Below are 21,101 nucleotides of genomic sequence, written 5' to 3'. Positions count from 1 at the left end.
TATGTGTGCTTTATGATTTTTATAATTTTTTACAAATAAATGCAGTGCGTGGTGGGCGGGTACTCAGCGTTTACTGATGCCTCTGCTGTGAAAAGCCTCAGCACACAGGGTGGGCTGGCAGGAGACTGGTGCGGGGAGCCCCGTTTGGGCGGGATTGCGGGAGAGGCTCCAGAGGGGCCCCGGGGATGGCAGGGAGTCCAGCGGCGGGAAGGTTGCGGGTTGCGGGTTGCACGTACTGAGTAGGCTCAGCGCTGCTCCGGCTTCAGCTCGTGCGTTCTGAGGCTGCTTTTGGTCCCAAAGAGGTAACTGTTTAGGCTGTTGTTGGGGGTCCAGACTACCTGGTTCCTCCCCTCCTGGCCCTGCTGCTGCTGCCCAGCCGCCTGCTGGAAGGCCTGTCCACTGTGCTCGGCCCCTCATCTCTCCCCCTACATTGTGGCAGGACTGTAGGCCCCAGCTGCTCTGGGCAGTAAAAGGGAACTGGGAAGACCCGGCGGGCTTCGTCCACCTTTCTGTTCTGCACCCGCAGCGACCAGCAGCATTCCAGTGGCACGTGTTTTGTTGGCCCTGGATGGAGGAAGACGGGCAGAGCAGAGCCGCTGACCAGTGGTGAACAGGGACCTCTGGCTTCCAGCGGGGAGATTCGGTGCCCATCTGTCAGCACCGCGCAGTCGGGCTTGACCGAGCGAGGTGTGGTGCTTGCCTTCTCCATGTGCCAGCTCCTTCCTCTGGAAACACAGTCTCTCTCTGGGGGTTAATATCAGAAGAGGTGATGAACACAGTGCAGGGCTGTCCAAGGAGGGTGTGGCTGGGAGCAGGCAGACTGAGTGCTATCTGCACTGTCCCCCTGGGGCTGTTAGTGGAGGGACAGACCACGTGCGCACTTGGGGCCTCAGGCCAGCCTGAGTTCAGCCCTCCCCACCTCGTGCCGGCCCAGCCCTGGCACCACTGAAGCCTGTCCGCCCCTCTGGGCACTGGCCAGCTCTCCAGTGCCCAGGGCCTGGTCCTGGAAGCTGAGTGGTCCCACTACCCATGAACAAAGCAAGCGACAGAAACCCCTCAGCACTGGCTCGGGCAGCACGCGGGATTAAGGAGCTGCTTCAGGAGCCCCAGGAATGTGGATTTTCTGGCCTGTCAGAGAGGTCTCTGTCCCCTCCCCGCCTCTCATCTCTGCAGGCCCCATGTGGCCTCGGGCTCCAACCGCTGACCGGCCTTCCCCAGGTCTGACACCATCTCAGCCCGGGCTGCAGAGTACAGAGCCCTCTCTTACTCCAGCTCCTGGAGAAGCGGGTGGTGGGGGTTCCAGAATGATCTAGGGGAAGAAAGGGAGAGGAGCACTCCCCAGAAGGAAGGGGTCCCGAGCAGAAGCAAGGCACAGGCCCCCAGATGCACCCCTGAACCTGTTGGAAAAGAAAAGCCAGTGCACGTCCCATGAGGGAGCCATTGTTGTAGCCTCTGAACAAGAAAGCTCCCTCCGGGCACCTGGTTGTAGAAGCGACACGTGTGTGATAGGAAACTGGGACATGTGGGAACATGTGGAGAAGAAAACCATTCGCCGCCTGCGTCCAGGGGTGTGGTTGTCGGCCTCATCTGCACCATCGGAAAACAAACTCAGTACGCAATTTATGATCTGCTTTGGGGCTTAAAAACAAAACAGGCTTTCTCCATGTTTTACAAGATCTTCAGTGACTGCTGTTTGTCAAGATTTCACTTTTTGATAAAACTTTTGACAAAGCCCATTTTCCCTATTATATAAATAGAATATAGTGTAGAAAATTTGGGAAGTGGGGAAAAGTAGAAAGACTAGTTCTACTAGAATCACACTAGTTCACACCCCATGGCAGAAATGTACCTTTTAATTTTTTATATCTATACAAATTCTTTCTTCCCCGAATCTTTTTAGAATGGATTGCATCCATTATGTCTCTTGGTTCCATAACCCTTTAGTGTGTATTTCCTATACTCAACGATATTCTCTTACAAAACCACAGTGCAGGTACCAAATCCAGGTAATCGGACATTGATACAATGCTCAGCAAAGCGAGGCTTCTCATCATGCTCGCGGCATTTTCCCTCCAGCCCAGCATCCATTCTGGGATCCTAGCCTGCCTGTGGTCACTGTGTCTCCTGAGGAATCTATAGTGGGGAGCAGTTCCTCAGCCTTTCTTTTCTCCCGAGATAGTTTATTAGTTGCAAGGCGGAAAATGGTACCCACACAGTCAAAAAACCAGAGAACTGTGTGATCAAAATGATCACTAGCCAGTGAAGAGCCCGTGGACACCATGTCCCTCCACGTGACGCCCAGAGGACACGTGGTTGCAGGATTCCAGCTGGAGAGGTGCGACCTGCGTCCAGTGATGTGGAAAGGGAAGGGAATGGGCAAAGCTCAGAGGGAGGCGGGAATGAGCCTGGTGTGTTCAGGGAGCGGCGGTGACCGGTTTCACAGTTGGGGGGAGCTGGAGGAAGAGGTGACACTGGACAGGTGGGTGGAAGCCGATGGAGGTAAGGCCTGCTGCCATCCAAGCACTGGGCCACCATCGAAGGCCCAGCCCAGCTGTGAGGGTGCCAGTCTCCACCCGTGCTTCTCTCTGGGTTAAGAACCCGGGGTGGGTGCCAGAGCAGCAGACTTCCATAGAAGGAGAATCTTGCGGAGGGACATTGTCAGGGACCAGGGGGTCATTTCAAGGGCTCTCTGGGCTGTGGGGTTTCTGGAAGCAGGTTAGAATGAGGTGGCTGAGGAGAGACCACAGGAGTCATCTACAGGAAAGTGCCCAGAGCACGGAGAGACAACTCAGTGATGGGCTGGGGACAAGACATTCGTCGCCTAGGCCCCACGACACGTGTCTAAGGCAGACGCTGTGAAGGTTTCTCAGCCGGGATTAAACACAAGAGCACCCACTCTGCAGAGGACCCCAAGGCCGCCGTTCCTGTGGGAAGCCTGCAGCCCCACGTCACGTGTGGAGCCCAAAGAACTCCCGCCCTCGGGAACTGAATCCTGCCCACAGCCACGTGAGACCCCAGTCGTGGCCAACACCTTGCCTGCAGCCTAGGAGAGACCCCAGCTCAGGACCGGCCAGGCTGTGCCTGGACTCGTGCAACCCAAGGAAGCCGTGAGATCATAAACGCATGATGCTTCAAGCCCTTAAGTGTGTGGTCATTGAAAACCAGCGGTGAGGGAACCCCGGAGAATGTGGCGCGGCGGCCGGACGCGCGGGAAAAAGGGGATTTCTGCGCTGCCTCTGGCCTAGGAGGGGAATCCACCTGCCGAGGACCAGCCGCTGTGAGGCTCTGGCGCCCAGGCCGGGCAGGCTCGGGGCGCCCTCCCCTCGGCGGATCTTCTCCATGGGGAAGCGGTCCCTGCGGTTCTGCCTGCTTCTTCCCCCGGGGTGCTCCCCCCTTTCTCCAAGAGCGCTGACTTCATCCGTCCGTGCATTCGCTCATTCCGCAGTCAGCAAGGTCACCTAACCAGGCTTACTCCCCGGACCTCAGGCCTGGACCTGGTGGAGGCCACGCGGCCCAGGGCGGGGGCCCGGGAGGCGTCCCAGAGGTGCGGAGAGTGAAGCCCTGCAGGGGCGGGAGCGGTCGGTGTGAAGGTGGCCGGACAGCAACCCAGGGTCTTGCACGCGAAGCTAGGGAATCCGCCCATAACTCGCGAAGGCAAGCTCACGCGCCCCCTGCGGCCTCCAGGGCAGCTGAGTGCAGGTCCTCCGGCGCCCTAGAACGTCACCGGAAGTGCCCGAGCCGCCCGGGAGAGGGAGGTGGCGCTTCCGGCGGGCGGCGGGGGCTCCGGGTAAGTGGCGGCGGACCGGGGCCTGGGCAGGGGATGGCAGATGCTGGGCCGCGCCCGCGAAGGAAACAGAAATATGGGCGCAAGGACGGGCCGTCCCTACGGGGCACGGGGCCCTTGTCTGTCCTGGGCTCTCCCTGCGAAAGGGCTCACATCCGGGAGGAGAGCGGAAGCGGGGGGCGGCCCTACCCCCGCCGTGTGACGGCCCCGGGGACAGCCTTCCCCGCCCATTGTGACGACCGGTGTGAAGGCCCCGGGACAGCCTCAGACAGTTCCCTGAAGTGAAATCACAGTATGATTTTTAAGGCCTTTGTAAATCATCGAATTACCCGCCGTCCAGTGCACTTTTTCTTCTTCCAGCGGTGTATGAAGGTGCCAGTTTCCCCTAATCGTCTATATGCTCATAAGGTGCCACTGTTTTTAACCCTTTTTTTTTTTTTTTTTTTTTTTAATATTTTACTTATTTTAGGCTGCGTCGGGTCTCAGTTGTGGCTTGGGGGAACTTCCGCTTAGGTACGCGAGCTCCTAGTTGTGGCACCTGGGCTCTTCTAGTTGCGGGCGCATGGGGTCCAGAGTGTGTGGCTCCGTAGTTGTGGCGCTCGGGCTTAGCTGCTCCGCGGCATGTGGGATCTTAGTTCCCCGATCAGGGATGGAACCCGTGTCCCCTGCACTGGAAGGCGGTTTCTTAACCACTGGATCACCAGGGAGGTCCCAACTACTTGTTTATTTTCTTCTGCTGGTTACCTGTTCATAAATTTTACTAGTTTTTCGTGCTTTTTGATGTATATATAGTGGGTTTTAGATATGGAGGATATGAATCTTTGTGTTGCAAATATCCCTCCCGTTTTTTGTTTTTTTTTTTCCTTTCTGTTTTTGACAGTAAATATCCTTGTGTAGTTAAATCTGTCACACTTTACCTTTGGTGGCAAGCTTAGCAAAAGCATTCCTCAATCCAAAATTGCGCCACTCAGATCGTTACTTTTTTGGTTTCATATATTTATATTCAGATCTTTTATCATTATCAAGAAAAAATGTAAATACATAGAAATTTTTCCAGACATCCGAGGACTGACTAAAGGTGCTGGTTGGTTCCTGGTGGAGCTGAGACCACAGCGGGCAGGTAACAGGTGCTGCCACATCTGTCTCTGCTCCTGATCTGCTGGGGGGGCAGGGGTCGGGGAGCCAGCATGGCCTAGACAGTTCCCACAGGGTGTCCCGTGGAGCACTAGTTTCTGGGATGTCTGCTTATTCAGACCTTGATTTATAGTGAGGTGGCTCCTTCAGGGCCCTCTGGGCAGGCTCTGACCCTCCCTTCTCTGAAGGTACTCTGACCTCACCTCCCCTCTCCCTGTCATTTTCTCCCCTTTCTTTCTCTTTCTCCCAGGCAGGTGTCCCACTACTGGTGTTTCTGCAGGAAGCAGCAAGCAGAGCCCCAGCCTGGGTCCGCAGAACGCCACAGAGAGGGCTACCCTGATGGACACATGCACAGGTGAGGGAGGCAGCCAGGCCCAGAGGGCCATCCTGGGATCAGGGACGTGGGGACAGCTTAGGAATCGGGGCTCCCAAGTCCATCTGCCTGGCTGCTACCCTGGAGGTGTTACTAGGCTTGGGCAGCTTCTAACCATCACAGCTCCCCACCTCCGCGCCTGCTGTGCTCCCTCAGCCCCTCCCTCCTTTGCTCTCCTGGACACACTCTACACCCTGCTCTCTCCTTTCTCTGGTCCCCCCACCTGGAGACCTCTGAGAACAAGAATTTTATTTTTTAAATTATAGTTGATTTACAATGTTGTGTTACTTTCAAGGGTACAGCAAAGTGATTCAGTTATATGTACATGTTCTTTTTTGTGTTCTTTTCCATTATAGGTTATTACAAGGTAATGAATATAGTTCCGTGTGCTATACAGTAGGACCTTGCTGTTTACCTGTTTTATATATAGCAGTGTGTAGCTGCTGGTCCCAAACTCCTAATCTATGCCTCCTTCCGCTCCCTTTCCCCTTTGGTAAACATAAGTTTGTTTTCTGTGTGAGTCTGTTTCTGTTTTGTAAATAAGTTCATTTGTATCATTTTTTAATTTTTTTTTAATTTTATTTTTAAAATTATTTTGGCTGCATTGGGTCTTTGTTGCTGCACGCAGGCTTTGCTCTGGTTGCGGCAAGCAGGGGCTACTCTTCGTTGCAGTGCGCGGGCTTCTCATTGCAGTGGCTTCTCTTTGTTTTGGAGCACAGGCTCCAGGCACGCGGGCTTCAATAGTTGTGGCACGCGGGCTCAGTAGTTGTGGCTCGCGGGCTCTAGAGCGCAGGCTCAGTAGTTGTGGCACACGGGCTTAGTTGCTCCACGGCATGTGGGATCTTCCCGGACCAGGGCTCGAACCCGTGTCCCCTGCCTTGGCAGGCGGATTCTTAACCACTGTGCCAGCAGGGAAGCCCCTGTATCATTTTTTTAGATTCCACATACAAGTGATATCATATGATATTTTTGTCTGACTGACTTCACTTAATAAGATAATCTGTTGCTGCATGTTGTTGCAAATGGCATTATTTCATTCTTTTTATGGCTGAATAGTATTCCATTATATATATATATATATATATATATATATATATATATATATATACACACACATACACATACACATATATATACATACATACCACATCTTCTTTATCCAGTCATCTATTGATGGACATGTAGATTGCTTCCTGTCTTGGCTACTGTGAATAGTGCCGCTATGAACATTGGGGTGCATGTATCCTTTCAAAATAGAGTTTTTTCCGGATATATGCCCAGGAGTGGGATTGCTGGGTCATATGGTAGTTCTATTTTTAGTTTTTTAAGGAACTTCCATACTGTTCTCCATAGTGGCTGTATCAATTTACATTCCCACCAACAGTGCAAGAGGGTTCCCTTTTCTCCACACCCTCTCCAGCAGTTATTATTTGCAGACTTTTTGGTGGTGGTCATTTTGACCAGTGTGAGGTGGTACCTCATTGTAGTTTTGATTTGCATTTCTCTAATAATTAGCAATGTTGAGCATCTTTTCATGTGCCTGTTGGCCATCTGTATGTCTTTGGAAAAATGTCTGTTTAGGTCTTCTGCCCTTTTTTTTTTTTTTTTTAATTTTTATTTATTTATTTATTTATTTATTTATAGCTGTATTGGGTCTTTGTTTCTGTGCGAGGGCTTTCTCTAGTTGTGGCAAGCGGGGCCACTCTTCATCGCGGTGCGCAGGCCTCTCACTATCGCGGCCTCTTTTGTTGCGGAGCACAGGCTCCAGATGCGCAAGCTCAGTAATTGTGGCTCACGGGCCCAGCTGCTCCGTGGAACGTGGGATCTTCCGAGACCAGGGCTTGAACCCGTGTCCCCTGCATTGGCAGGCAGATTCTCAACCACTGCGCCACCAGGGAAGCCCCTGCCCATTTTTTTGATCGAGTTTTTTTTTGTTATTGAGTTGGATAAGCTGTTTGTATATTTTGGAAATTAAGCCCTTGTCAGTCGCAATGTTTGCGAATATTTTCTCCCATTCCATAGGTTGTCTTTTTGTTTATGGTTTCCTTTGCTGTGCAAAAGCTTTTAAGTTTGATTAGGTCCCATTTGTTTATTTTTGCTTTTATTTCTTTTGCTTTGGGAGACTGACCTAAGAAAACATTGCTACAATTTATGTCAGAGAACGTTTTGCCTATGTTCTCGTCTAGGAGTTTTATGGTGTCCTGTCTTACGTTTAAGTCTTTGAGCCATTTTGAGTTTATTTTTGTGTATAGTGTGAAGGAGTGTTCTAACTTCATTGATTTATATGTGGCTCTCCAGCTTTCCCAGCACCACTTGCTGAAGGGACTGTCTTTTCACCCTTGTATATTCTTGCCTCCTTTGTCTAAGATTAATTGACCATAGGTGTGTGTGTTTATTTCTGGGCTGTCTATTCTGTTCCATTGATCCATATGTCTGTTTTTGTGCAAATACCATGCTGGGGTTTGGTTTTTTTTTTGAATTTTATTTATTTTTTGATACTGCAGGGTCTTATTATCCATTTTATACATATTAGTGTATATATGTCAATCCCAATCTCCCAATTCATCCCACAACCCTCCACGCACCACCCCCCACCGCTTTCCCCCCTTGGGTCCATACGTTTGTTCTCTACATCTGTGTCTCTATTTCTGCCCTGCAAACCGGTTCATCTCTACCATGTTTCTAGGTTCCACATTAACATACGATATTTGTTTTTCTCTTTCTGACTTACTTCACTCTGTATGACAGTCTCTAGATCCATCCACATCTCTACAAATGACCCAATTTCATTCCTTTTTATGGCTAATATTCCATTGTATATATGTGCCACATCTTCTTTATCCATTTGTCTGTCGATGGGCATTTAGGTTGCTTCCATGACCTGACTATTGTAAATAGTGCTGCAATGAACATTGGGGTGCATGTGTCTTTTTGAATTATGGTTTTCTCTGGGTATATGCCCAGTAGTGGGACTGCTGGGTCATATGGTAGTTCTATTTTTAATTTTTTAAGGACTGTCCATACTGTTCTCCGTAGTGGCTGTATCAATTTACATTCCCACCAACAGTGCAAAAGGGTTCCCTTTTCTCCACACCCTCTCCAGCATTTACTGTTTGTAGATTTTTTGATGATGGCCATTCAGACTGGTGAGAGGTGATACCTCATTGTAGCTTTGATTTGCATTTCTCTAATAATTAGCGATGTTGAGCAGCTTTTCATGTGCTTCTTGGCCATCTGTATCTCTTCTTTGGAGAAACGTCTATTTAGGTCTTCTGCCCATTTTTTGGTTGGGTTGTTTTTTGAATATTGAGCTGCATGAGCTGTTTATATATTTTGGAGATTAATCCTTTGTCCGTTGATTCATTTGCAAATATTTTCTCCCATTCTGAGAGTTGTCTTTTCGTCTTGTTTGTAGTTTCCTTTGCTTTGCAAAAACTCGTAAGTTTCCTTAGGTCCCATTTGTTTATCTTAGTTTTTATTTCCATTACTCCAGGAGGTGGATCAAAAAAGATCTTGCTGTGATTTATGTCAAAGAGTGTTCTTCCTGTGTTTCCCTCTAAGAGTCTTTTAGTGTCTGGTCTTATATTTAGATCTCTAATCCATTTTGAGTTTATTTTTGTGTATGGTGTTAGGGAGTGTTCTACTTTCATTCTTTTACATGTAGCTGTCCAGTTTTCCCAGCACAACTTATTGAAGAGACTGTCTTTTCTCCATTGTATGTCCTTGCCTCCTTTGTCATAGATTAGTTGACCACAGGTGCGTGGGTTTATCTCTGGGCTTTCTAACCTGATCTATATTTCTGTTTCTGTGCCAGTACCATATTGTCTTGATTATTGCAGCTTTGTAGTATAGTCTGATTCCTCCAGCTGTATTTTTCCCTCAAGACTGCTTTGGCTATTTGGGGTCTTTCGTGTCTCCACACAAATTTTAAGATTTTTTGTTCTAGTTCTGTAAAAAAATGCCATTGGTAATTTGATAGGGATTGCATTCAATCTGTAGATTGCTTTGGGTAGTATAGTCATTTTCACAGTATTGATTCTTCCAATCCAAGAATATGGTATATCTCTCCATCTGTTTGTATCATTTTTCTTTCATCAGTGTCTTATAGTTTTCTGCGTACAGGTGTTTTGTCTCCCTAGGTAGGTACCATGCTGTTTTGATTACTGTAGCTTTGCAGTATTGTCTGAAGTCTGGGAGGGTTATGCCTCCAGCTTTGAGGAACAAGAATATTAATTCTTGGCTTTGTCTCACCAGGGCCCAGCAGTGTCAACTGGCCTAGGCTCAGGGTTGGTGACCAGGAAGTGTGTGGTGGATGAGAATCTCGCTGGCCTCCCACGCACTGGCCACCTCATTCTTGGGCTCCAGGCCCCTCTGTTCTGAAGAGTTCAGGCCACGTTTGGGGGAGGGCTCGTATTCAGTTGCCTGTTGTTGCTGTTGTTGAATTGTCACATGACCTGTGCTAACAACCAGGCCATCTTCCCTTGGCAAAGACACATGCCATTTCAAGCTTTTCCCCATCATACTCTACCCTAAGGTTCTGGTTCAGCACTGGGAGCTTGGGGAGAACATGACCGTGGCTCCCCCAAACACACATGTACCTGCTCTCCTGGGAAGTCACAGAACCCCCGTGTCAGGTGGTTCAGCCACCCTGTGTCCCTGCACATCATCCCTTGGGGGGTGAGTTGGGGATGACCCAGAGGCGCAGCCATGGAGCCACCCTTCGGGCCCAGTACTTCCGGACCACCGTCTCCCTCCCCTGTCTGACCCTAATCCTGACCAGATCCGGCCCAGACAGCACTCTTCAGTCTCACAACTTGGGGCTAAATTTTAGCAAATGCTACCATACACAGAGTGTGGAGCAAAACAGGTTACTAAAAACAGTCCATTCAGAAAAGGAATAAAGAGAAAGCACCCTGTCTGGGTTGCTGGCCTGAGCATATACTATGAGATGTACGGCCTGATGGGCGGTGAGGCTGAGGGTGGGGTCCCAGTGTCAGAGTGGTGACCAGCATCTGTGCCAGGGGACTGAGCTTCTTGGTTAGGACGTCTGGCAGCCCAGGTTCTGCCTTCCGGGAAGACTTCTGGGCACTTTGGGCTGGAGGTGCCTGTTGGGGGCAGCCTGTGCATTCCAGGATGTTGAGCAGCCTCCCTAGCTTTTCCCCACTAGGTGCCAGGAGCGCCCCCTCCCCACTGTGACACTGGAAGTGTTTTCAAACGTGGCCACACATGCTTGCTCTGCTGCCAACCACTTCTCTCTGCATTCCAGGCCATGAGGCCATACCAGGGGGTCACCAGAGCCTGGGGGTCTGTCTCCCCCCACTCGTGAGACCAGGCAGACTGAGGTTAGAGGCTTGGGCCTTTTCTGGAGTCACAGGGAAGCCTGCTGATTAGCTCTCCCCCAGTCCCTTGTCCATTCCTGTGACCACAGGTGTTAGAAGTCGGGGAGGAGAGCTGGGCAGGAGGAGGACAGGCGGGATAATGGGTGTCTGCTGCCCACTGGCGTCTTACCATTTACTGTCATCATGTGGCTCTCCCGTGCCATCTGTGTGTCATTAGCAGAGTTCTACGTTGTGCATCTCTGCCCCTGTTTTCCAGCTTTTCTAGCACAGGCACCGAGTGGTGGCCCGGCTTCCTGCTACGCTGCTTCGGTGGCTGAGAAAGGGGCTCAGAGCCCAGGGCTGATGCCACGGCAGGCAACCTTAGAAGAAGGGGGACGCCGTGGACAGGCTGTGCCAGGACTGTTACGGGGGCCTCCCCAGGCACTGCAGTTTCCAGACCCTTGTGGGAATGAGGAAGCTGGAGAGAGGCCCAGAGATTCCCCTCGGGGACCAGTTGTTTATGAGGAAACTGGAGGGCAGAATGGCCATGAGGACAGTGTGTCCGGGTCAGAGGTCACCCTGAATGCAGCCTCCACGGCCAATAGGAGAAGCCACTGGAAAGGACAGCCTTACCGATGCAGCACTTGCGACAGGAGCTTCAAATGCTATTCGGATGTGGTGAAACACCAGAGCATTCACTCTGGGGAGAAACCCTACGAGTGCAGCGACTGTGGGAAGGCCTTCATCCACAGCTCCCACGTCGTCAGGCACCAGCGCATTCATAATGGGGAGAAGCCTTACGTTTGTAAGGAGTGTGGGAAAGCCTTCAGCCAGAGCTTCAACCTCATTAGACACCAGAGAATCCACACGGGAGAGAAGCCCTATGAATGTGCTGAGTGTGGCAGGTCCTTCAGTCAGAGGTCAGACGCCATTAAGCACCAGAGAATTCACACTGGTGAGCGGCTGTATGAATGCAGCGAGTGCGGGAAAACCTTCATCCACAGCTCAAACGTCGTCCGGCACCAGAGAATTCACCACGGAGAGAATCCTTACGAATGCAAAGAGTGTGGGAAAGCCTTCAGCCAGAGCTCCAACCTCATTCAGCACCAGCGGGTCCACACCGGGGAGAAGCCCTACGCCTGCCAGGAGTGTGGGCGCGCCTTCAGCCGCAGCTCCTTCCTCAGCGAGCACCGGCGCATCCACACTGGGGAGAAGCCCTACGAGTGTGGCGAGTGCGGCCGTGCCTTCAGGGCCCTGTCGGGCTTCTTCCGGCACCAGAGGATCCACACTGGGGAGAAGCCTTTCCACTGTGCCAGGTGTGGCAGGGCCTTCCGCCTGAGCTTTCATCTCATCCAGCACCAGCGAGTTCACGGCACGGAGTGAGCCTGTTGGGGGGTGAACGTGGAGTGGAAAATTGAGTAAATAAGATTGGAGTGTGGGTACAACGCCCTTCACTTTTTGCCCATGCCCCCAGCTTTGTGTATTTCACCCCACAGGAAGAGGATAAAACTGTCTTGGTGGTCTCCAAGCCTGCCCGTGGAGGCCTGCAGTTTGTCTACCGCCGCCTGGCCAGGAGCACCAGAAAGGAAAGAGGAGCCTTGGGGAAGGAGACGTGATGGCAACGTGTGCCTCGGAAGTTAATTTATTTCATTTTCACAGCACTGGGTTTTTCCTGAAGTATAATTTACATACAGTGGAACGCATAGATCTTAAGTGTTTCTTTCGTTTTATGAGTTTCAACAAGTACAATGTGCTTTGACCTTTACGCCCACCACACTCTCAAGATGTAGACTATTTCCATCACCCCAGAAAGTCTCCTTATGCCCCTTCAAGTCAGCCCTTTATCCTCAGAGGCAACCAGTGATCTCGTTTCTGTCACTATAGTTTTGCTTGTTCTAGAACGTTATATAAATAGTGATATAATTTATACTCTTTTATGTCTTTTTCCCTTTGCTTAATGTTTTTTGAGGTTTATCCATGTATCAGTAGGTTTTGGGGGTTTTTTTGTTTTTTTTTTCAGTTTCATAGCTCTTTTGAAAAGTCAAGAATCACTTTCTACCCTGTATCAAAGCTATATGCTGATGTCTGTGTCTTTCTATCAAAGTATGAGCCCCTGTAGCTAGAATTATTTTAGCACAGCCCCGGATACAGGATGTGCACTCCACAAAAAAATAAGTACATGAACTATGCAGGGGAGTTTATGAAAGACAGGCATAGAGGAAAGACCACAGGCTTGGCCGGAAGGAGGAGGTACTGATTCACTTGTTTTCACACCATTTCGGAGTATACAGAACTCTTCTCAGGCTCAGGAAGGTAGTATAAGATAAAGCAAGTTTAAGATGTTTGTACTTCCAACAGACATTTCCTAAGCACTTAGCTGTCCAGGCTCTTATGCCACTGTTGTGGGAAACACAAAGCCACTGTGATGGCTGCATTCAAGGACTTTGTAGGTAAAAGTCCAATAACAGAAGTATATAGAGGGAACTAGTGACACAGGAGAGCAGTAAACAAGACTGGGGCAAGGGGAAAACTGGGGTGAACACCCAGGGGAGGGGATTCCTGAGCAGATGGATTAAATGTTGTGTACAAAGCAAAGGTCAGGGCACACTAGGGGAATGTGAAGAGCATAAGAAATGTGCTCACCCATAGGACCTTCCAATTCGTAGCTGGGAGATTAGACAAAAAGGGTATGTAAAACAGTGGTCTAGGTAAGCTCACTGCTCATGATCTGATATTTCATATCACAATACAGTAGTGTTACTGTTACCTACAAATGCTATTTGCCAGATAGGAAGGGAGAGGTGTCTTTGTTGGGGATGATACTCTGTACATATCATAAAACTCTGCTGTAACAATCTGAGTGAGGTCATGTTATTGAAAGTTTACTGTAATGACTAAGACAAATATGAGCAGTCACCTGGCCACAAGTCCTGGGGGTCCAGCTGCAGCACCCAAATCCGTCCTAGTCAAGCTGTGGTTTGGCACCACTTCGTGGGAACTGTCTGCTCTACTTTAACTACTGACTGAATTATTTGGGTCCTGTAGCTGGCTGGGACTTCCAAAATAGTAGCTCAGTTCTAGGGCTCTTGTTGGCACCTATTTCTTTTATGGTGTGAGCTTAGGCCACAGGGTTGTGCAGCCTGTAGGGGCAGAGTTGCCCTCAGAGTGCATTCAGTGGCACCACAGCTATTGGGCTGCTGACTCTTGGGCCAAGGTAAGGTGGAAAGCTAAGCCTGGCACTCCCATGCTAAGCCAAGACCCAGGTTTGTGCCTCCCAGGTAGCTCTTTTTGGAGGAAAACTTTCCCTACTTAGACCCTGTAGTGTCCCTGATCATGAGATCAAAGCAATGAGCTTACAGAAATCATCAAGTACACAGGAAGGTGAGTCTCATTGACTGGGGGTCAACAAAATCAGCAAAGAACAGATATAAAACCACAAAAACTGCAGATACTGAAATTGCCAGATAATGCAGGCAAGAGAATAGTTATGCATGAAGTGTTTAAAAAAATCAGACACCTTCCCACTAAAATCTGGAACAAGGCAAGGATGTCCACTGTCACCATTTCTATTCAACAGATAGTACTGGAAGTCCTAGCCACAGCAGTCAGACAAGAAAAAGAAATAAAAGGTATCCAAATTACAAGGGAAGAGAGAAAATTGTCATTATATGCAGATGACATGATAACTGTATATAGAAATCCCTAAAGAGTCCACACAAAAACTACTAGAACTGATAAACAAATTCAGCAGGGTAGCAGAATACAATATCAACATACAGAAACCTGTTGCATTTCTTTACACTTAACAATGACATATTGGAAAGGGAAAGTAAAAAAAAAAAAAATCCCTTTTAAGATGGCATCAAAAAAAACTTAGGAATAAACCTGACCAAGGAGGTGAAAGACTTATATGCTGAGAACTATGAAACATTGATAAAGGAAACTGAAGGTGATTTAAAATGGAAAGACATGCTTTTGGATTGGAAAAATTAATATTGTTAAAATGGCCATACTACCCAAAGCAATCTACAGATTTAATGCGATCCCTATCAAATTACCCATGACTTTTTTCGCAGAACTAGAATAAGTAATCCTAAAATTTATACGGAACCATGAAAGACCAGAATTGCCAAAGCAGTCCTGAGGAAAAAGAACAAAGCAAGAGGCATAACCCTCCCAGACTTCAGGTAATACTAAAAAGCTACAGTAATCAAACAACATGGTATTGGCACAAAAACAGACATACGGATCACCAGCATAGAGAGCCCAGGAATAAACCCACACACCTACCGTCAATTAATCTTCGACAAAGGAGGCAGAAATATACAATGTAGAAAAGACAGTCTCTTCAGCAAGTGGTGTTGGGAAAGTGGGACAGCTGCATGTAAATCAATGAAGTTAGAACACTCCCCCACACTATACACAAAAATAAACTCAAAATGGCTTAAAGACATATAAGACACGACAACATAAAACTCCTAGAAGAAAACAGGCAAAACATTCTGACATAAATCATAGCAACGTTTTCTTAAGTCAGTCTCCCAAAGCAAAAGAAATAAAAGCAAAAATAAACAAATGGGACCTAATCAAACGTAAAAGCTTGAAAGCACAGCAAAGGAAACCATAAACAAAACAAAAAGACAACCTATGGAATGGGAGAAAATATTTGCAAATGTTGTGACTGACAAGGGCTTAATTTCCAAAATATACAAACAGCTCATCCAACTCAATAACAGAAAAAATAAACAACTCAATCAAAAAATGGGCAGAAGACCTAAACAGACATTTCTGCAAAGACACACAAATGGCCAACAGGCACATGAAAAGATGCTCAACATCGCTAATTATATTAGAGAAATGCAAATCAAAACTACAATGAGGTAACAACTCACACTGGTCAGGATGACCATCATCAAAAAGTCTACAAATAATAAATACTGGAGAGGGTGTGGAGAAAAGGGAACCCTCCTACACTGTTGGTGGGACTACAAATTGGCTTCCATACTATGGAACACAGTATGGAGGTTCCTTTAAAAACTAAAAATAGAGTTACCATATGATCCAGAAATCCCACTCCTGGGCATATATCTGGAGAAAACTAATACCAAAGGATACATACATCCCAATGTTCATAACAGCACTATTCACAATAGCTAAGACATAGAAGCAACCTAAATGTCCATCAACAGGTGAATGGATAAAGAAGATGTGGTATTAGGTTGGCCAAAAAGTTCATTCAGGTTCGTCCAGAACATCCGAATGAACTTTTTGGCCAACCGAATATATATATATATATATATATATATATATATAGATGTATAGATGTATATATGTATATATGTATATATATACACACACACACACACACACAATGGAATATTACTCAGCCATAAAAGAGAATGAAATACTGTCATTTGCAGCAACATGGGTGGACCTAGAGATTATCATACTAAGTGAAGTAAGTCAGGAAGAGAAAGACAAATACCATATGATATCACTTACATGTGGAATCTAAAAAAAAAAAATACAAATGAACTTATTTACAAAACAGAAATAGACTCACAGACATAGAATACAAACTTATGGTTACCAAAGTTAGGGAGATAAATTAGGAGTTTGGGATTAACATATACACACCACTATACATAAACAACAAGGTCCTACTGTATAGCACAGGGAACTATATTCAATATCTTGTAATGAACTATAATGAAAGAGAATATGAGAAAACATGTATGTATGTGTGTGTGTGTGTGTGTGTGTGTGTGTATGTATATATATATATATATATATATATATATATATATATATATATATATATAAAGTGTAAACCACTTTGCTATACACCAGAAACAAACACAGCATTGTAAATCAACGATACTTCCATTTTAAAAAAAGAATAAAAAAGAAGACAGACACAGTGACAAGAAAGCAATAAGAGACTACCACTCATGAAAAGGCAGGCTTTTAAAGTAGAACTTTTAGGGGCTTCCCTGGTGGCGCAGAGGTTGAGAATCTGCCTGCCAATGCGGGGGACACAGGTTCGAGCCCTGGTCTGGGAAGATCCCACATGCTGCGGGGCAACTGGGCCCATGAGCCACAACTACTGAGCCTGCGCGTCTGGAGCCTGTGCTCTGCAACAAGAGAGGCCGCGATAATGAGAGGCCCGCACACCGCGATGAAGAGTGGCCCCCGCTCGCCGCAACTAGAGAAAGCCCTCGCAAAGAAACGAAGACCCAACACAGCCAAAAAATAAATAAATAAATAAATAAATTTAAAAAAAAATAAAGTAGAACTTTTAGAAATGAAAATTATAATCACTGAAATAGAATTCAATTGGTAGGTTAAGTAGCAGATTAGACACAGCTGAAGGAAGCATTAGTGTAGTGGAAGAAACATGCACGGAGACCCAGGATACCACAGGGACAAGGAGATGGGAAACATGAAGGAAATGTTCAAAGATTTGTAGAAGAGAATAAGGTCTGATGTAGATGTGACAAGAATCCCAGGAGGAGAGAGTGAAGGAGAGGAGATACAGCAAGACCCTACACTGACCCCTGTGAGTATGCAGATCCTCTCCCACAGGCCATCCAGGCAGAGAAACAACAGCCAACCCCATCTGGTGAAGATGAGTGTCTGCATCCCCAGATTTAACCTCAACCAGTCTCCCCATAATCAGGCCAATGAAACAATCAATTAAAGGAGAGAATGTTGAAATTGTTTTCTATGTCCTGGAAGTTCCAGCCATTCTCAAGACCCACAATCATCATCTTCAATGTTTAAGCCAGAGTGGACAACTGCCAGCAAGTCGTGCCAACCTACAGCTGAGAATGGAGGGCCTGACTGCTTGGATGGACTTCCACAACTTCTGGTGGCCCCTGTGCCACAATCACAGTACTGTGACTCTGCACTTTACACCCCACTCACAGTGTTCCAGCAAGGCTTCTCTGTATTTAATGAAAAACATAAATTCACAGATGCAAGAAGTATAATGATATGAAGCAGCATAAATAAAAAGAAATCCACACCTGGACTCAACACAATGAGAACACAGACCAGCAAGACAAAGACCTTGAGGAGCCAGAGAAAGACACCATCACCAGCAATCACAGTCACACTATCACCACCTTCACAGTCACACTATCACACTGCTCAAGGCGACAGTAAGAGACAGAAGACAGTGGATTCGTGTCTTCAGTGCATTGAGAGAAAACACCTGTCCATCTAGAACTGCACGCCCAGCAAAATTATTTTTTATAGATAAGGTGAAAACAGACACTTATAAATAAGTAAAATCTGAGGCAGTTCTTCATTAAGCAATTTTCACTGAAAGGACTTCTAAAGTTTGTACTACAAAAAGAAAGAAAATGATTTCAGAATGATAGCCTTCGATACAAGATGGAGTTGGAGCAAAGAAGAAGATCGATGTGAGTGTAAACCCACACTGTGTGTGAGGACGTCCACTGGGCCCTGCACGGGGGCAGAAGGGACTTTCAGGTTCTAAGATCCTCCTTTGTTGGGAAGGGCTGTAACACACTTTAATTTTAGACTTTAAATATGCATAGTATAGTTTAACCTTAATTACGAAATATAAACGGTGTATATGTTTCCAGTCCAATAGAAAAAAAACGCAATAATTTAAAATGAACAAAAACTTACTATATCAACTAAAAAATAAATAGGAAAAGAAAAATCTGAAAAAAGCTAATCAGAGTAAGATGGTAGAAACCACCCAAATAGGTTCGTAAAAATCACAGTAAACCTAACTAGATGAAATGTCCAGTTAAAACAGTAAGGTTGGTAGGAGGGGCCTGTAATTAAGAACCACGGTACCTGTGAAGACAAAGTAGGCAGAGGCAGGAGTCCACCAAGGGGCCAAGGGGCCTCCGGAGGTGAGACGCCCGCCAATTTGCTGTGCGAAGTTCTGGGAAGGCTCCATGACTGGAGATGGCGGGTCTGCAGGGTCCTCACCAGAGAACAGGAACCATCTCGGAGAAACAACAAAGTCCTGCCATAAGGACCAACCTCAGTGGCAACTGCATTCAGCTGCTCCAGAGGCAGCAAGGCTCCCCTGGGCTCAGAACGCCCCCACCCCGTCCCCACGGATGGAAGGCCACCACCAGACAGCTGAGGAGGTTCTCGATGCGCGTGCGAGGTCAATCCAAAGAAAAGGAGCCTTTTACAAACTCAGAGGAAACAGAGATAGTGCAAGAAATGTAGAAAAGGTGAGCGAGATGGTAGTTAGTAACCTCAAGGAGATCAAGAAGGAACGGTGTCCACTAAAAGAGAACAGAATAGGGGACTTACTTGGTGGTCCAGTGGTTAGGACTCCACGCTTCCACTGCAGGTGGCACAGGTTCGATTCCTGGTCGAGGAACGAAGATCCCGCATGCTGTGCACGCAGCAAAAAAAGAAGAGAACGGAACAGTATTTTAAAAGGAACAATTCAAAAGAAAGAAAGAAATCTTAAAAACATGTGGTAAGTAAAATTAAAAACAAATTAGGGGGGACTTCCCTGGTGGTCCAGTGGTAAAGAATCTGCCTTCCAATGCAGGGGACGCGGGTTCGATCCCTGGTCGGGGAACTAAGATCCCACATGCTGCGAGGCAACTAAGCCTACACGCCACAACTACTGAGCTCACGTGCCTCAACTAGAGCCCACATGCCGCAAGCGACAGAGCCCACGCACCCTGCAGCCTGTGCACCACAACCAGAGAAGAAAAAACCCACATGCCACAACTAGAGAGAAACCCACGCACCACAACGAAGAGCCCGCGCGCCACAATGAAAGATCCCGCATGCCACAACTAAGACCCGACGCAGCCAAAAATAAAACTTAAATAAATAAATCTAAACACACACACACACACACACACACACACACACACACACACAAATTAGGGGACTTCTCTAGTGGCGCAGTGGTTAAGACTCTGTGCTCCCAGTGCCGGGGGCCCGGGTTTGGTCCCTGGTCAGGGAACTAGATCCCACATGTGTGCTGCAACTAAGGAGCCCTCGAGCTGCAACTAAGATCCGGTGCAACCAAATAAAAATAAATATTTTTTTAAAAAATTAGTAAGACGGTTGAGAGGTAAAGTTGAGAAAATCTTTTTAAAAGAATAAAAAGACAAGGAGGTGGATGATAAGATAGAAAGATTAAGACTAACAGGAGTTCTAGGGGGAAGAAAAGGAAACAAAATGGTGAGAATGAAATTATCAGAGAAATAATTTTTCCCCAGAACTAAGAGACATGAATCACCAGAGCAAAAGCACCTCCCAGTACCCTCCACAAACAACAAAGGAAAACTGGTGCCGAGTCTCGACGTGCAGAACACAAGAGTATCAGTGGCGCGACCTTAGAGGGGGCAGGCCAGACAGCAGAGCCCATGGAGCACCGGGAATCAGATCCCAGGGACTTCCCAACGGCACGTCCCGAGTCGGAAGGCAACGGAACAATGCTTTGAGAGTTACAACTGAAAATAATTTGCAACCTGTAAGTTTACGCGTATTGAGTCGTGAGTCCAGTGTGACAGTCGGATAACAATATTTTCAGACATGCAAACTGAAATTTTTTCACTGCTGTTCGTGAAACTTTTTTTCAGGAGGCTACAAAAAGAAGACCCCCAAACACACTAGGAGCTGGGAGACAGGGGTGGGGGGGGTCTGGTAAACAGGGAATCCACTGCAGACAGTGGCGAGGGCAGGGGGAGCCCCAGGGAATGACACGGATCTGCAGACTTGGGACCACTTAGTTTTCTACACTCCACGCTGTAGCCACGATTACTTACTTTTCCTTCCACACAAAACATGCCCGCCCCTAAGGCACCCGGAAGTCCCATCCAAAGGCTCTTCTCTGGTGAGTTTCACCTGGTCTGGGTGTAGATGAGATGCCTCTTGAGCCAGAGACCTATAAACTACAAAGAAAAATTATCTGCCCCCCAACCTAGAATTTGAAAAAAGACACCTCCCAGCCCCTGCCCACCTCCAGCTCCAGGAGCCTGCAGGCAGACCGCAGGCCTGGCTGCGGCAGGGACGTCCCTCCCACCCCGCATCAGTGACGCTCCTGTCCATCCTCAGCCACGCCCACATGTCCCTGGCCACTGAGTGCCACACACCCACCCGAGATCTTTCCCCGTGACTCCAAAACCAGCCCCTGAGGGTGCGCCGCACCAGGCGGCCTGAGGGCACAGACACCACAACTCCTGCCGGAACTCAGGACAGCCCCACGTGCTGCCAGCTGCGCTCTCGGGGACATGTGGACTCCACCCACCCACCAGGAGAGACAGGCTCAGTGGCACTCAGGGCCCCGCCGTCCCATCTGTTGAGGGAACAGGTGCAGCGTGTCTGAGGGGGTCCCTGCCCGGTGCTGGGGCAGTTTGGGAGTGGGGAGGCATAGGCCTCTCACGGGACAGTCGGGCCCTCCCCAAGTCAGGGCCTGGGACCAGGCACGCAGCCACGCCAGCTCCCAGCCAGGCCAGGGGACACCTGATGG

General features: G+C 47.9%; 1 protein-coding gene and 1 long non-coding RNA gene across 2 annotated transcripts in view; both read left to right on the top strand.

Moving 5' to 3' along the window:
• Nucleotides 1-12,543, top strand: part of LOC132351867 (zinc finger protein 260-like) — a 42,230-nt gene extending 29,687 nt beyond the window's left edge. Inside the window, 1 exon segment of the mRNA XM_059901949.1 lies at nucleotides 11,237-12,543. Within this exon segment, the coding sequence (XP_059757932.1) occupies nucleotides 11,237-11,992 (756 nt within the window). The 3' untranslated portion in view covers nucleotides 11,993-12,543.
• LOC132351868 (uncharacterized) lies at nucleotides 3,799-5,189 on the top strand. Its single transcript, XR_009498506.1, has 3 exons — nucleotides 3,799-4,192; nucleotides 4,842-4,904; nucleotides 5,169-5,189. It is a non-coding gene; the product is annotated as an uncharacterized LOC132351868 (long non-coding RNA).
• Nucleotides 12,544-21,101: the final 8,558 nt, after the last annotated feature.

This window comes from Balaenoptera ricei, chromosome 17, assembly GCF_028023285.1.
Source record: "Balaenoptera ricei isolate mBalRic1 chromosome 17, mBalRic1.hap2, whole genome shotgun sequence".
In the NCBI taxonomy this organism is placed as follows: Eukaryota; Metazoa; Chordata; class Mammalia; order Artiodactyla; family Balaenopteridae; genus Balaenoptera; species Balaenoptera ricei.
Note: the sequence above shows the minus strand (reverse complement) of the source record. Positions and strands in the feature narration are given on the sequence as shown.